Source organism: Barbus barbus (genome assembly GCF_936440315.1).
Source record: "Barbus barbus genome assembly, chromosome: 42".
NCBI lineage: Eukaryota > Metazoa > Chordata > Actinopteri > Cypriniformes > Cyprinidae > Barbus > Barbus barbus.
The window spans coordinates 2,790,010-2,808,674 of NC_136720.1; the positions used below are offsets into that span (position 1 = coordinate 2,790,010).

Here is an 18,665-nt window from a genome sequence, read left to right on the forward strand (position 1 = left end):
GGAGGAAGAAGATCAGTTTCACCGCGCTTTCTGTTGTTTTGTTGCGATGCTGCCTTAAAACAAACTGCTAGAAAGGTAGTTTCTGTTAATAGAGAAATACAGTTTTGAATCAGGTCAGTAAATCTCTGTAATATTCTCATCCTCCGAGTCATGACTAAGTGTTGAAGCAAGAATATCTGGAGGAGTATCGTCTGAAACAGATCTGCTGAGAAGATGGTGTTTGTTCAAGAAGAGAGAGAGGAGAACAAGATTAAACCAGAACCCAAACACGAGGAACCAGAAACATGGAGAATAAAACACGAGGAACCAGAAACTTTGAAAATAAAACACGAGGAACCAGAAACTTTGGAAATAAAACACGAGGAACCAGAAACTTTGAGAATAAAACACGAGGAACCAGAAACCTGGAGAATAAAACACGAGGAACCAGAAACCTGGAGAATAAAACACGAGGAACCAGAAACTTTGAGAATAAAACACAAGGAACTAGAAACCTGGAGAATAAAACACGAGGAACCAGAGACTTTGGAAATAAAACACGAGGAACCAGAAACTTTGAGAATAAAACATGAGGAACCAGAAGGTTGGTGTTTATTCTTAATTAATCTTTAATGACTGTTTGTGGTACTTAAGCTAAAGCTTTAGACTCAAGATCCTGTTTCTACTAGAAATGCATTCGACACTGAGGAGTACTCTTTGACTTTATTTTTGCTGAACTAATCGGGAATACGTCGCTAAGTACTGAAAGTAAAAGTACAAGTAAATGCAAAATGGGAAAAAAAATTATATATCTGATAGGATATGCCCTCCGGCCGATGTTGCGACAATGCAGCTGTAAATACCGGGGTTCACCGGCGTTTAGCTCATCGTTACAGACCACAACATCTGGTTTATAATAAAACAATGCACACCACTCTCAAGAACAGCTGCAACTTTATTAATATTTTTATTTTAATCCATATTACATGTACAAATACATTTACCAGATGCTTTGATCAAAAGTGGATAATTCATAATTATTTGTAGTTTTTTGAAAATTAACCATAATTTTACTACAGCATTTGCAATAAAACCATAGTAAAAAACAAAATCAATCAGTTTTACTACAATCACCATGGTTTAACAATGACTGCTGCAGTAAAACCATAGTAACTACAAAAATAACCAGTACTACAGCAATTGCAGTAAAACCATAGTTACAACATTTACCATGATTTAAAAAACTACGGTTACTAAGTCATGGTTACCACAGATTTACTGAAGTATTACTATAGTAGAATATAGCATCAAAACCATGGTTTGGAAAGAAAAAAACCCATAGTTACTACAATCATGCTTGGTACAGTTTTACTATAGTACAGGGCTCCAGACAAAAAAATAGAGTAAGGAGCCATTGGCTCCTATAAAAGAAAAACTTTGGCGCCAAATTATTTTTTTAGGTGCCACAGAATAAAAGTGGTTTATTTTATTATTATCATTTTATTTTTCCCCCCTATTTTAACATTTCAATCATTTTGTCATGTGTTTATGTCTTATCTTTTCTAGGCTTTATCAGCATTTTAATCCATCTTGTAGATGATCAGGTCGACCGGGGGACTAAGGTTCACTTAAAGTGTGAATTAAATGTCTTTTACAACTTGAAATATACAGTCACAAAGAATTGTTCGTTACACAGAATCTGTACCAATATCCTGGACCATAAGCATCACTTGGCAGTGCATCCTATAAATGTTGTCACGTCTTTCACACATTCAGTCTGTTTTTCTTCATTAGTAAAATGCAATTTTATAGGAGGAGTTGAATCAACAGGAAGTCCATGCATTAACAGAACACAGCATAAGATCTGGATAAGAAGATCGACCGGACAAGTGTAAATGCATCTGGTTGTTGAAACCACATATGGTAATTTTACTCCTCCCATAATATTAAAGTAATAGACGTGTGAGATCGTTTTATAGCCTATATGGCATGTTATAGTCAGATATGACAGCGCAATGCAACAAGCATCACCGCGGATGAGTAGCGGAGTATTTCTTCAGCAAGCGACGCGCAAACTGAATGAACCTGAAAGTAAGTCGCAGACGCTCAACACACAAATAACAGGAAGTCCATGCATTAACAGAACACATAGACTAAGATCTCGATAAGAAGAAGCCATATTAGTAATGATTATAAATGAGAATTGTTGACGATATTGCCAGTAGCTATCCACAGAGCTGACAGCTTTACCTGTTGAAGTTTGTTCAAGTTGTGCACGAAATAGACACAGCTTTTCTGCACTTGCACTTTGGGGCTGTTTACACCTGGTCACTTCATGCATTTTTTCCTGATCGGATAGCTATCTGATCTAGGGCTGGGCGATATGGCTGAAAACTGTATCACGATATCAGTGTTTCATATCGGTCGATATCGATAATTATTGATATTTTTTTAAGGTGGTACATCAAGTTCGTGGTATTACCAGTCTTGGCGGGGACGACGGTCTTGCATAATTTGCAGACGACATTTGGTCTGACTACGGTCAGACTTATAATATCCAAAAACTGCCATACTGGCGAGCTGACTTTCTCTTTTATTTACAATTTCCTCGCTCGCTGCGGCACTCATTTTCTGCTTATGAAGAGGAATCCAGCAGACCAGCCAATAGGGTCTGGCTGCAGACGTGCACTCTCAGCCGCGTGTGCGCACTTAGACACGAGACAACGATATGGCGCAACCAAACATGATACTGTTACGTGATTGGCTGTTAGCGTGTCACTCCCTACGTTGCTAGGTTACCAGAGAGCGAGTGCCTTTGTTAATGCAACCAAACTTGCTTCGCAGCCTTTGTTTTCTTCCGACGAAGAATAAAAAATATCGAACGTTTTATCGAACACATTTTTATTGATATCGTTCACGTGTCTATCGCGATACATATCGTTATCGTTTTATCGCCCAGCCCTAATCTGATCCTGAAAAGACCAGGTGTAAATGCTGTCCGAAACGCATTCGAGACGGATATAAATCCAATCGCTCAAACCACTTCAGGAGGTGGTCTGGGCGAAACCGGACAAGTGTAAATGCATCTGGTTGTTGAAACCACATATGGTAATTTTACTCCTCCCATAATATTAAAATAATAGACGTGTGAGAGCGTTTTATAGGCTATGGCATGTTATAGTCAGATATGACAGCGCAATGCAACAAGCATCACCGCGGATGAGTAGCGGAGTATTTCTTCAGCAAGCGACGCGCAAACTGAATGAACCTGAAAGTAAGTCGCAGACGCTCAACATACAATCTTCTTCATTAAAAGTAGCGAGACCAGCCTTTCCAGTGCTGATGCCGCGCGCACTCTTGTTGCGGTCTCTGATATTGAAATTAGCTGATAATTAATAAAATTATCCATTGCTTTCATTGACGTGAACTCCGTTATATTTGCATATGAAGCGGGAATTGAAGAACGGATTTATATCCGTTTTGCGAAAACACATTTATGTGGCCAAGTGTAAATGGGGAAACGTTTTAACAAATCATATAGATATCCGATCAGAGAAAATGCATGAAGTGAGCAGGTGTAAACAGGCCCTTTCAGGTCTCTCTCACTGCGTTCAGCAGACTGTGTGCGGCAGAGACGAGGACTGTTTGAAACTCTTTTCCAGTAAAACTTTGATGCGCATCTTCTTATGTAAGTTTAATACGTGAACATAACAAAAGATGTGAGCGCAAAACAATCGGGAAAAAAGTCCTTTCATGCAAATTATATATATAGTCGCCAGTGGTGACCTCAGCAAAAACTTCACTCGCAAATCAATATTTTTGGTCGCAAATGCGACCATTTTAGTCGCAGTTTGGAGCCCTGATAGTAAAACATGGTTAAATGACGTAAAAGTATAACACTTTTCACAATAGTTATCATTTCAAAGTAGGTTTACAGAAGATGCATGTTTCAAGGTTACAATTTAAAAACATCCTTTAATCAGCCAGAAGTGACTGATACTCGTGGGAAGACCATCTTCTGGCAACAAAATAATGTCCATATGACAGCAGTTCATAAAACAAGACAAGTGTTAGATTACATAAACACTAGGGCTGGGTATTGTGACCAATTCTGCGATTCGATTCTTATTATGGTTTCGATTCGATTTCGATTAGCTATCAATATTTCATTTAAAATGTTAGTTTTGCAGACATGGGATCCATATTTTGATATAAATCCTGGTAACTGAAACTCTCCTACTTTAATAAGATTTTGAAAACCCTCGTTCTCAACGATATTGTAGGGGCGTAAATCCTTGCAAATCAGCATGGCAATGGCCTCTGTTATTTTTTTAGCGCGAGGTGAATCTGACTGTAGTTTGCAAGCAAACGCAACATCTAGCCGTTGCTGCCCAGAATCAGAAAAACCAAACAGCTTGTCAGCGTGTCGTCTGGACAGGTGGTTTCGTAGGTTTGTTGTGTTGTTGCAGAATCTTAGCTCTTGCGGGCACAACTTGCAAACGACGGTAGTTTTTTCGTGCTCATCTTTACCGTCACTGCCTTTGAACATGAAATACTTCCATACCTCAGACTTTAATTTCGCCGGGGCTGGCTTCAATTGGCCGCCGTGACCTTCTGCCATGATGATCCTCTGTTTTTTTTTTTTTATTGTTGTTTTTTAGTGGAGCAATTCGAAAGATGGTGACACCTTCAGGACGAGAGGTGAATATTCATATCCTCTTACGTGAAGCACGCGCATTAAGAATCGATTCAGGGATTTCCCGAATCGATATCGTTGCGTTAAACTGAAGATCGATTAATAAACACTAAATAAAAACCACAAGGTGTACGTGGTGCGTTGATAATACTGTGGTGTAGTCTGTGGATGTCCAGCATTTGAACAGTTTTGCTGCTTTGGTCACGTCGTCGTTTTAGAGTGATGTGAATGTGCATAGTGTATATGTGCGGCATAATATGTGCATTATATGGCTGTGTTAGCTGTAACAGAGATGTGTAGTTTACAGTTGCTTACCGAAGGCCCTGACTGAAACCCCACGGTACGCCACTGTCTGACAGTCAGTTCACTCCAACTCTGCAGGGTGCAGCAGGCCATCCCCACTGAAGAATCAACAAAACAAGCAATCTGTGACTGAGCCAACAATATTTAGTTTGCAGATCCAGGTTTATTAGAAGGAAACAAGCTAGAGCAGAGGTAAAATGCAAATAAAAGAGAGAATAATATATAACAATTATAATAACATATGAATAATTCCATGCAAATGTCAACCTTACCATGAAAAAAATGAAGTTTTTACCAAAAGAACAAAACCCTGTTTAAGTTGTGCGTTTAGGTCTGTATTTTACTGCATTAACGTGCTTTAATATAAATTTGAAGGAAATCGCTGTTTATCCACCACATATGAGGGGTGCACCTATAGTAAAAATACATTTTCATTTTGAAATGAGATATCAAAGACTGTCCATTTTTAAATTTATGTCAACAGTAAGTATACACTCACTTGGTCTAAACGGCGATGATTTTTGGATTTATAAGGGCTAGATTTATGACGTCAGGACGCTTCAGCGCTGTGTCACGTCCGTAATGTTTTAAAGATTAAGTTCATTTCATATGGTAATTATTAATGCAATTAACTTGAAACTTTCTGTACAAAGCCAACTTATGGCCATGCTAATTATGATCAACAGCTGATCTCCATTAATTGCTCTTATCAACCATAATAATGCGTTACGGACGCTTCATAATAAATCATATGCATACAGGCACGCATGTTTACCACGTTGCTGATGACTGAAAGCCTGTGTATGGCTATACTGCTGTGATCTGTTTCAGGCTTTCCATATCATAACATTTTAGAAACGAATTCATTGTAATATCTCAGAAATTGCATATTTAACGAGAACATCGCAGAGATTTAGACTGCTTTGCTGTTTGGGTCAGAAATGCACAGGCGGACTGAAGGAAAAATCGCCAAAACTATTTTAAATGTCATATAATGTTCATTGTTAATATTATCTTATTTAAACTTATGTGTTTCAAACAAACTTGTGTCACTATCTGCATTGCATTCATGCAGAGAGCAAGATTTTGCGTGTTCAGCTCGAGCATGCTCAAGAGATGTGGGCTACATCATTCTTATTTGTCTAAATATTTTATACTATATTAATACTCAAGCTTCAGTCCACTCCTTGTGAAGCTCTCCCAAGTGTTTGAATGGGCTTTTCTTGACAGTATTCTCAAGCTTGCGGTGTGTCTTTCATTATCTGTAAGCTCTAATCATCAAAATTAAAACAAAAAAAACTTTTTATTTGTTTTACATTAAATTGAATGAATCTAAAATATATGAAAGTTTCACTTTTTGAAATAAGTTACAAGAAAAAATTAACTTTCACCATATTCTAATTTTCTGAGATGCACCTGTAGCCTATATTATCTTAAGGTCGAAGTCTTCAGTAATGAAATGCACCGTAACACTGTTACTACTTGAATAATTTCCATGTGCCATTTTGAAGTAGCCTACTTTCAAACATTTCCACATGTACCGTGCCAACAAAACCTGGCCAATTGCTACTCAAAACTAACACAATCGTGTTTTGAGGGGTGTCCAATGGTAAAAATCAAATTCCGGGGGGTAAAATACACATTTTTTGAAGGGGTTCCCCTGGTAAGATTTGCATTTCAGGGGCTAAATATCACATTTTTGGAGGAAACCCGTGGACTTGGCAGCACTGTAGCGTGCCAACTCGATGCTTCCTCTGAAGACTGCTTAGATGTAGGGCTGGGTATCGAGTTCGATACTTTGTAGGCACCGACCGAATTGCCTCGATACTACCGAGTATCGAAAAACGTCTTGTTGTTCGGTACCAAATTTCGATACCTAAGGGGTTAATCTCATCACCGTCAGTGAGCCAATAATCCTGCAGCACTAGGTGTGTTTGACTAGAAGCGGCGCTGATAGATCAGTGTTTGACCTCCGCGAGAGCGATTCGAAAGCGCACGGAGCAGTCTGCTCTTTAAATCTCACTGTTTGTTTATTATACACAGACTGAAGCTCGCGTGACGCTCGCGGTCATTTCAGCGTCTGCCGTCTCTCTAAATGAGGACATAAACACATGAACAACATCTCCAGACCTGCTCTGAGAGTCACTTCATGAGAATTTTACCGTTTGATTCGAGTAAAACTAGCGTCATATCATATACAGACAGAACTGTAAAGGTATTCCAGACAACCCGTCAAAATAAAAGTTCGGTTTAACTTGGAAGACTGCTGCAGAAATATATTAATATTGTTCAGCAGACAGCACTGCTACTATTAAAATTAAAACTTTTTTTTTTTTTTTTTTTAGTAATGATCACACAACAGTTATTCCATGTTTTAATTTTAATAGCAACCCCCCTTTGTTTGCCAAAATAAATAAACTTTGGTTTTCAATAATTTAAAGAGAAATTAATGTTTTGTCTTCATTTGAAAACCAGATACAGAACACAGAATTTCTGAGGAAAAATAAAACATTTCATAAGGCTATTTTAAGAATAAATTTAAATAAACTAAGTTGTTTTTATGCATTCAAATAATTAGACATACTACACCAGAATTTAATAATAAAATATATGGTGAAAGAAAATAAAACACCCACTTATGAAAGTGGATGAAGATTTAAAATTTCTTGAAGTCTTTAACAACCTAGAAGTGATGATGTGTTTTAAAATGAACACGCACTAATGTAAACGTAGCCTAACAGATGTGTAAACTGAAAACTATTTGAACTTTATTAAAATTATTTATTTATTTATTGTGTTGGATATATTTAGTTCCTTTGTGCAGTGGCTCAGGAGATGAGGCTTTGAGTCTGTATAAATATCAACATTAAAAAATAGTTTTTTGAGATAATGTAATCTTATTAAAACTGATTTCATAAAACTGGTATCGAAAAAAGTATCGTTCAGGAACCGGTATCGAGCTCAAGGTATCGGTATCGAAAATTTTGAACGATACCCAGCCCTACTTAGATGTGTTCAACATGAAGCAGTGCTGCTTAGATCGATCGTTGTATGTCAGAGGACCTACAGAGAGCTATGAGAGAGCCGACGTCTCCTTATGCTTTCTCTTGCCGTACTTTGCCATATATCGATTGATCTTCAAGTCGTAAATGCAATTAATCGATCAGCCTTAATTACCATCACCTATCTCTCAAATGGACCATTGACACTCTACCTACAATCTCAATCCTTTCATGTGATGGGAGTAGATTGAAATATAACGGTATAATTAACACTTTTCAACAAAAAATATATGTTTTTGTAAAATCATTTTAGCTTCTGAATTGAACACTATGTAAGAACATTATAAAATAATAATAATAAATGCAGGTCATGACCCCTTTAAATAATTTATTTTGAAGTGCTGATACCTGCAGATTCCCTGTAGACAGCAGTAACATCATGCGCATTTGTATTACGTTCAACCTATAGATGTGTAGTGTTTCTTTACAAGGTGACATCGCCATCTGGCCTGTCAGCATAATGCAGTGTTTTTAGTTGTTTTCATCCAGGGTACCCCCAGGATCCTCCAAATGAAATTCAAGGCTTTTTAAGACCTTTTTAATACCATTTCAAATGAAATTCAATGCCAACTTCGTACCCATTCCGACAGAAGTATGAGGGGAAAATGTCAAATCTGTATAAATTTCGAACCCTAGAAAATAATTATGTACAAGTAGTCTAGACAAAACATTTTATTTAAATTATCAGTTATATTTAATACATATGCAACATTTGATTTGTAATAAACAAATAAATTTGAACTTGGTGTTGAAGACTACAGCCTTCGCAGCTCTTGGTTGCAATAGGCCTCGCGGTTATTTCCTGGCACAGGCTTGACCCAAACGTAATTCGGATTCCTTGGGTCACAGCGGATTAAACCGACACTTTCCCATTTTATATAATATTACCGAATATGAAATATCCCATTATATAATATTGTGAAATATTATTGCAATTTAAAATTATTTTCTATTTTAACATACTTTAAAATGTAATTAATTCCTGTGAAGCAAAGCAGTATTTTCAGACTCACATGATCCTTTAGAAATAATTCTAATATGCTGATTTTTAATCAATGTTGGAAACAGTTGTACTGCTTTTTTTTTTCTTTTTTTTATACTGTATTTTTTGGGACCTGTGATATTTTTTTTAAATAAAAAGTTAAAAAGAACAGTGTTTAGCCAAAATAGAGATTTTGTGTTACAATATAAACCATACCAAATTTGGGGGTCAGAAATTTTTCTTTCTTTTTTAAAGATACTTTAAAAAAGGTTTAAAGAAAGTTAAACTTTATTCAGCAAGGATGTGTTAAATGGATACAATTGATAGTAAAGACTTCTATTGTTAGAAAATTTCTATTTTGAATAAATGCTGTTCTTTTAAACTTTTTATTAATCAAATAATCAAACAAAAAAGAAACACAGGTTCCATATAAATATGAAGCAGCACAAGTATCAGCATATTATTATGATTTCTGAAGGATCATGGGACACTGAAGACTGGAGGAATGATGCTGAAAATTCAGCTTTGATCACAGGAATAAATGCTATTTTAAAGTATAGGTATTAAAATAGGAAACCAATATTAGAAATTGCAATAATATTTCACTATATCACTGTTTTATCTGTATTTTTGAAATGAATACAGCTTTGATGAGCAAGAGACTCAAAGTCAAACACCTGATAAATAATTGACCTTGTTTTTGAGTCTGTAATACAAGCCTAACATAATATATGATCAAAACAAACTATTTAAACTGATAGAATAGAATAGAATACAAACTGAAGCAAAACTTAAGCTGAGATCTGTAAGTTAAATATAAAAAAGTGAACATATGAATTCTTCTATAGTGTTTGTGGAGTCTCTCGTGTTGAGCAACCATTGAAGTATTCAGTTTCTACAGCGACTCATTTGGTGCACATCGTGCTCTTTCTGTGAAACCAGTTCTAACTCTGTCGTGACATCAGCTCTATAGCGGTTTGCCTGAGCATTGCTATCCTTTCCATTTTACTGGCGGCATTCAATCAAACACGCGGCCGCGGTGGAAGAAGAGCGCGGTCGCGCGTGCGCTCATCTTAGAGAGAACATTGCGTGGGAGTCCTGTATTTAAGGTAGCCTGTCGGGCAGGGCAGTGATACATTTTGGTAGCCCGACTGGAAAACGCAATAGCCCCGGTACGTCGGGCTAGCGATTTTGCGAGCCCTGCATAGTAACGGGTGCGTACGCTTTCGCAGCTTTCTGCTGTGACGTGGAGCGTGAGGTGCACTCAATTTTATAATTATAAATAATGAATTTATAATTAGCCTACATTAGTACCAGTTAATTTTGTTACGGTATGAACTTAATCCTAGGAGAGGAAAAAAAGACCTTTGTAACGAAATCCAAGACTTTGTATACCAAATTCAAGGCTATTAAGGCCTTAATTTGAGATTATCAAATTTAAGACTCTTTCAATGCTTTTAAGACCCCGCGGGTACCCTGTCATCTGTGTGAACAGGGACAGTTTGGACATCTGTACACGATAGGGCTGAACTGATTAGTCTACAACATCGACACTAACAAATTGTTGAGAAGTATTTTTGTTGTTGAGTATGTCACAGGCACCTTGCGCATCAAAGTGACGTGCGACTGTTTGCAAACGCTGACCCCTTGGCGCAATATGAAGAAACTGAGAAGACATAAACTGTCTGAAGCTCTGTGCTGTACACCTAGCACTCGAGTGCTTTCTCCCAGACATGCTTCACGTTCTCATCAGGATGGACAGCATGACAGTTGTAGCAGTTATGAATCACCAAGGCGGTGTGAACTCACGACCACTGCTGCAGCTGGCGAGAGACCACCTCCTGTGGGCAGATCGACACCTCCTCTCTATCCGGGCAGTACATGTCCCCGGCCGCCTGTACTACGGTGCGGATTTACTGTCGAGGGGCGGGGTAATCCACGGGGAGTGGAGATTACACCTTCTGACAGTCAAAATGATTTGGAGTGTATTCGGCAGAGCGGAGGTGGATCTCTTTGCATCAGTGGAGAACACTCACTGCCCGCTGTTTTATTCACTGACACACTCTACCCTGGGAGTGGATGCACTAGCTCACAGCTGGCCGAAAGTACGCAAGTACTTTAACAAAACAGATTCCTTTTCCTCTTTTTTTCAAGTTGGTGCATATTGCGGGGTGAAAACCCAATCAACTGCCCAATACCGATAATTCTTGCCTTCCTCCAAGAGCCATTTGATAGTGGTTGTATGCCATCCACATTGAAAGTGTATGTGGCTGCTATAACAGCCTTTCACACACACGTCGAAAATCACCCGATCGGCAGAAATGAACTGATCATATGATTTTTAAAAGGAGCAAGAAGGCTGAACCCTCCTCGCTCTTCTACTCTACCCACATGGGACTTGGCGCTTACGCTCTCACGGGACCCCCGTTCGAGCCCATACAATTAGCGAACTTGCTCGCGCTGGCCTCTATTAAGCGAGTTGGAGACCTGCATGCGCTTTCGATTGATGATTTGTGTATTGAATTTGAGCCAGGTGATTGCAGACTCACCTTGAAGCCTAGAAAAGGATGCGTGTCTAAAGTGCTTTCGACTCCATTTAAAGCGCAGGTCATAACACAAATTGCTTTGGCTTACAGCTCTAAGGGCGCGGAATGTCCTATAGGGGTTCGGGCCTCCTCAGCCCACGGACTCACGTCATCCTGGCCCTGGGCAAATGGTATGTTTATTCAGGACATTTGTACGGCAGCAGGCTGGTCGTCACCCAGCAATTTCGTGATGTTTTATAACCTAGATGTGTCGTCGCTTGCCTCGCATGTGCTGTCAGTGCGAGCTATAATCTGAGATGTGTATCAGTGGTTTCGACCCTGTACTGACCCTGTATTGACGGAAACTTGGCGTACTTAGTCAAGCCAGGCTCCATCGCTGTGACACGGTGGGATTTTATACTTTCCCATAAGCAATGTAGAGTGACCGAATTGAAGGGGAATGTTCTCGGTTACTCACATAACCTTGGTTCCCCGAAATGAGGGAATGAGACATTGCTCTTATTGAATATGAAATTCGAATAGTATGACAAGACTGTACAGAAATTTAAATCTACATGCTAATACACTCTATACTCCTAGTCACGCAATGCTGATGTTAACATTTATAATTTGAGAATAAAATATAACAATAATAACAACCCCACACACGCAAGATAATTCTGCAAGCAGCTTGCAATTCCTGGGTTTCAAACAGAGATGGCAACAAAAAGGCAAAACTTACGGACTGCAGCTTTAATAACAAATGGCAAGCAGAGTGGGATATACTTCTGACATTGATGAAAGTGATAAAAAAAATATATAAAATGATCCCTCGCTCGATTCTGACATTTAACAAATGCAAAAAAAATTAATATTTATTGATATAAAACAGAAAAAGTTTACTCTGATTTAATGGTTTTTTTTTTCTGAAGTGTATGTAAATATCTGGTTTCAACTGTATATACAATGAATTAACTCCATGAAATTAGTCCCAATGTTAAAAAAAAATTAATAAAATTCCAACCGATGGGACCAGATTGTTTATATCTGCTGTAGAATTGGTCATTCCAGGATGACACACAAGTTTTTAATACTAGGGATTCCTCCAACACGTTCTTTTTTTCCTGAATGCCTTTATTCGTTAACCCTCTGGGGACGGCTGTATCGCCGGCGATACCAACTCGTTTTTTTTAAGATCAGTGCAAAAGACACTAAAAATAAGTATTATACATCAATCGAAACTGTTAAGTGTCTACTTTTTTTTGAGTACACTCACGATTACAACAAAACTTTGTGGTTTTGGGAAAAAAAAGAAAACCAACAGGATGCGCTCTCTGTCTTCTCCATCTCCGTGATCTGTTTATAGTAACGCGTCACTAAAATGAAGTGTAACTCAGTGAATACTCGACACACAGACATGAGTTATCTCTATAGAAAGCCTGAAGTGTCCGCTTCCAAATGAAGTAAGTGCTATCGAAAACAAATGTTCTGTGATGAAGTAATCCATATAAAACCGACACTATGTTCAGTCTGTCCAGTCTACCTCATTATTTCTAATGAGATCCCACCCCCTCGTGTTCACATATTAATCACCACGTGATCCACACGCGCTTGGCGACGTCCAACATAAACAAACAGTCACGACACTCCAGTGTTTCCCCTACAATGTATTAAGCAGCGCTGAAAAATCTTCACATGATCAGTAATATCACGACATTCACGTCATTCACTTACATACCTAAAAACACAAACATGGCGACCGGCGGCGCTGCTAATGCGATGGCTCTGAATCCACTTGTTGACAAGAAAGGAGGAAAGAGCCACAAATGGAAATTATTTTTGATTAGGCTAATGTCACGTTGCCATAAGGGGCCGTTCACATTCATGTTCGTAAGCAAATATTTCAAATGTGGGTGCGCGGAAAGCGACGCGGCACTCTCGTTTTGCGCTCCTCTGTTCATGGTTTCATAGCAACGACAGATGCCACGGGAGAGCGAGCAAGCGCTTGTGGAAAGGAGAAAGCGAACTGCGAAATTGGTACCGAAAACCGTGAATTTTCACTGGTATTGAAAATACCATTCATTTTTCAGATGGGTGAAATCCTGTGGCATACCAATCTCCAGTGTGAACTGTGAGCGTGACTTTTCCACACTGAATAGGGTGATTTTAATCAGATCCATTATTCATTCATTAAGACATATTGACGTGATTTCTGTATACCTACAGCTCCAGGCACCCTGAAATCTCTTCATGCAGATACCTGTTACATACCTTTTTTCACAAAAAAAATAACCCAACAGCCGATCAATAAGAACTCACCTGATATGACACCCTACATGATATGAATCTTCTATGAAAAGCCCAGAAAAATTAAGTGCTCACAGATTGGGTATGGCCCTTGCCATTAGGGTAAAATTTTCAATAAATTGTAAATAATCTTTTTCTGGGTTGTGCCGTTTCATTTTTCCACTATCTATTTCTACCTTACAGCTGAAAATTAACACAAAAGAAAAACATGAATAATCCTGTCCTAATCTTGTTTGTGACCAGTTCAAGGCAATAATCATGCCTTCTGTTGATGGTATCTCAAGTTTTTATGTCTCAAAATGTGCATTTCTATCCACAAAACTTGCCAGAAGTCATGGTTTAAGGGGTTATTTAAAAAAAAATCTTCCGGGGGTGCATGCCCTCAGACCCCCCGCGAGCGGCTTGGTAACAACCTCCGGCACGTAACAGCACCGCTGCTGGAAAAATTTATAGGGGAAACACTGCACTCTGTTCATCCGGGTACTGTTTGTTTCTGGAAGAAGACGCGCTGAGTAAAGGCTGGATTTACCTCAGAATGACAGCAACAGTTCATCCAGAAGACATCGATCGATATGATGAGTAAGTAATTCTTGTTTTTTGCATTAGTTAGTGTGTTATTGTGACAAACTTGAACGCGTTTAGTTGGGTTTTTCCCAAACGGCAACATGATGAATGCTAGCATCTAAGAATGTTTAGAAGAATGTTTAATGTTCACAAATAGATTTAATAGCATGCTAAACAATAACAATTCGTTTCTCAGATAGTAAATGTCTTTTTTGTGTATGATAGTACAAAGCATACATGAGTCTATGCTCACAAATGTTTGTATTTTTTTGGATCAGGTACCTGAACCACAGATGAATCCTGATGACTTTCTTCTGATGTTGGTGCAGCGATCTCAGAGGAAAACATCTTGATGTTCAACTACACTGATATTCTATGGTAAAACAAGATCCTTGACTACTGATTGTTTTTTTTTTCTTCTTCTTGAATCCATGGAAATAAGTAAATGTCAGGTACTTGTTTCACTTGTTGATCAGAATCTGTTGCAGAAATGACTCAAAGTCTGTTCACATCTCTGTGGTTAGATCAGTGTGCACAATAATGTGTCTTTGACCTTCATTATGTATGTTTTGATTATACTGTGTTGTAAATAAAATAAAAATAATTTAAAAACCCCATTTTTTCAGTCTCCTCACACTCTCTGTTTTACCTGCCTCAGTCACAGTCACACTGATGGGCCATTAGCAGCTTTAGGGGAGGGCCCTTTGTCTCAGTGTCACGGTTGGTGGTTGTAGTAAAGGCGCCCACAACGACGAATAACAAAAAGGTACATTTATTAGCATCAACACACTATACACCATTGCTAAACTTAAGATCCGACCAGGATGGGGACAAAACTGAATGCTTATAAAGAAACAGGAAACAAAGGAGCAAACTAGATAATTAATCAAACACAGGTGACAGGACTAAATGATAATGACTAATTAACTAAATCAGAACAGGAACTACCAAATAAGGTCAAAACAGAACTGAAAGGAAAACCGACATGTGACAGATATCGCCCCCCTCCCGGTAGGTGCGTCCCACACCGTAACAGTAACATCGGGGAGGGGGGCGGGCACCCTGGACCCTGGCGTAGGACCAGGACAGGGAGGAGACCAGGGAAGCCTCCAGGGCGGATCAGGGGCCTTGGGAGGCCATGGCAGGACTGGAGACTCGGGAGGCCATGGCGGGACTGGAGATTCGGGACGCCATGGCGGGTCAGGGAGCTTGGAAGGCCATGGCGGATCGGGGAGCTTAGACTGCCATGGCAGGTTTATTTTTTTGAGAGCCCCAGGTGGATCAGGGGGCTCCGTGGCCTTGGCCTGGCCACACAGGCAGAGACTATATGCCCCCCCCCCCCCCCCAAAAAAAATTGTTTTTGGGAATGTTCCCCTCTAGGGGTCTCACTGGAGGAGCAGGCTCATGGGGAAGTTCTGGAGGAGCGGGCTCTCTGGGACGCTCAGGAGGAGGGGGCGCTCCAGAGAAGCGGGCGCTCTTGCAGCTCGGACGCGTGAGGGTCGGGAACGGCACTCCTGGCCGTGGTCAGAGAACTGGATTCTCGGGATTCGGGATCGGCACTCCTGGCCGTGGCTTGAGAACTAGATACTCAGGGGCGCTCTGAAAGCGCGGATTCTTGAGGGTGCTCTTGCTGGGCGGAGACGAAGGAGAGCTGGACGGGACCAGCGGAGACGAAGGTGGGCTGGACGAGACCAGCGGAGACGAAGGTGGGCTGGACGGGACCAGCGGGAACTCAGGTGGGCTGGACGGGACCCTCTTGCGAGGTGCAGGAATTGGTGGGCACTGACGAGGAGCTGGCACTGGAGGGCGCTTACGTGGAGTAGGCACTGGAAGGCACTGGCAAGAAGCAGACACTGGAGAGAGTACGGGAGCCGAGAACTCCGGGGGAAGAGCCTCATCCAATAGCCCCCTGTTCTGAGTGGAATCCTCCTATGCGTGGGCGGCAGAATCATCACCGTCGCGTACGGTGCAACGTTCATCGCCGCGGCGGTTTCCTCCTCACCACGGGTGGAACATTCTTCGCCTTGGACGGCGGCATCCACTTCGCCACGGGCGGAACAAATCCCTCCTTGGCTGTGGGTTTGGGCGAATGGCGACCCGTTTTCCCCAAAACTGCAGACCTGGATAAGCCACGACAGGCAGCCCAACATCCCACGCACAACGGGCAGGGGCGAGCTGCGAATGGCGGCGTGAACCCCCGCAAACGACGGGAACAAGCTCAATCATTACGAGCGGTGATCTCGTCTTCGGTAGTAGGTCGGATCTTCTGTCACGGTTGGTGGTTGTAGTAAAGGCGCCCACAACGACGAATAACAAAAAGGTACATTTATCAGCATCAACACACTATACACCATTGCTAACTTAAGTTCCGACCAGGATGGGGACAAAACTGAATGCTTATAAAGAAACAGGAAACAAAGGAGCAAACTAAATAATCAAACACAGGTGACAGGACTAAATGATAATGACTAATTAACTAAATCAGAACAGGAACTACCAAATAAGGTCAAAACAGAACTGAAAGGAAAACCGACATGTGAAGACCATATTCAAGACCATTACCACTCCCTCGCATATTGGCTTTCAATCACAAAACATGCCTTAAAAAATTTAAATCAATATATTGTTTTCTGTGAATGAATAAGCAGAATGATTTTCACATAATTGTGAAGTAAATATTCCAGCCTACAAGACTGATTACTCAAAAGTCTTATTCAGGACGATTTAGTGTGGCTTTTATGGCCTTATTTCAGCTACATTTTTTTTCCCCCAAACTTACTAACCACGCATAATATTTTTTTTTCTAAGAAATGCAGACATGTACATCCATCTTGGTCACATAATATTGTAGCACAGTTTGTGCTGAATACAAAAAAAAATTACATGTTGGTCAATGGTATGATTTAAGAAGCTGAAATAAGCACAAATATCAGGGCATGTCAACACATCTCAAGGGCCCCAAAATGACCTCAGACCCCAGAGGGTTTTAAGCATGATTTATTGGATTGTGCTGGTCTCGACTTATTGGTCATTTTTTATTTATTCAGTTAACTCTTTTGAAGAGAGTTTAACAGAGTTAAGCCAAATACAGTTATTTTTAAATAAATTTTAAAAATATGAAATAATTCAGTCATATTTCTCTTCGTGAAAATGGCCACAGAATGGCGTTAAACACAATGGTGGTGGTGGTGCCACCCCCCCCCCCCCCCCCCCCTCATGATTGTAAAGCGCTTTGGGTGTAGAGCAATACACAATAAAGCACTATATAAATGCATCATTCATTCATTCACTCACAATCAAACAACTTGTAAAGTCTACAAGCGTGGACAAAAATACCATTGCACAGTTAAAGTAAATCCATTATGGCTGAAATAAATTTAATGCTGCAGTCAATCATTTTCATCAACCGTTTTGATCATCATAACTCAATAAGATACACAGTAGATTATCTTGTGAATAAAATAGTTTATCCAAAAATAAAATGTCTTATCACCAGGGATGCATCAGTCCGATACTCTATCGGTATCGGCTCCGATTCTGGCGGATCGAGTATTGGTCAGACGAAACCAATCCAAATCCGATATTGTGCATCTACTATTGTGTTATTGTTAAGCCCAACGAAAGGCACAAAAACATTATGAAGCACCCTAAAGTTTTCCTAATTCTTTTATTCTTTATTTTAAAAGGGACAATTCACATTAACTAATATAAGTGAAGAAGTCTACTATGTAAATGTGCCAGATTTAGCCATTCAGGCTAATTTTCATCTGCAGTCCCTGGCAGGTTGATGGTAAAAACCAAAGTACACAGAAAACATGTATTCTGGCAAACATAGTCACAAACCAAAGAGAAAAATTTTTATTAAGCAAATACACACACAAAACAAGAAACCACTACTTCAAATTATGAAGACATGTTTGATTATCCAATAACCACCCTTTTATCGATTCAGAGAAAGAAGCAAGAGATCTAATATTTCTTATTTCTATGGGTATAGTGTTTCTTTTATGTACTGCTCTATAAAAATGCTGACTGCCCAAAAGCACTTCTGGACGTTCAACTCGGTTTTGTTTCTTTATTTTTCTCTGCTACACTTTTCTTTAACAGAAATAATGTCAAACACATTTTGACAAGACTAATAAAACAGCTAATAGGCTATTTTTGTACAACCTACACTTTTTTTCTCTCTCTGGGACACTTTTTCCAATTGTGTTGTAAATGTTAAACAAATTGTATCCTGACAATAA

General features: G+C 39.6%; 1 protein-coding gene across 1 annotated transcript in view; it reads left to right on the top strand.

Annotated features, from left to right (window-relative positions):
- The window catches only part of LOC306861617 (uncharacterized protein), a 21,595-nt gene continuing 2,930 nt past the window's right edge, over positions 1-18,665 (top strand). The window contains exon 1 of the mRNA XM_079403996.1: positions 1-583. Within this exon, the coding sequence (XP_079260122.1) occupies positions 214-583 (370 nt within the window). The 5' untranslated portion in view covers positions 1-213. The remainder of the gene's footprint in view (positions 584-18,665) is intronic.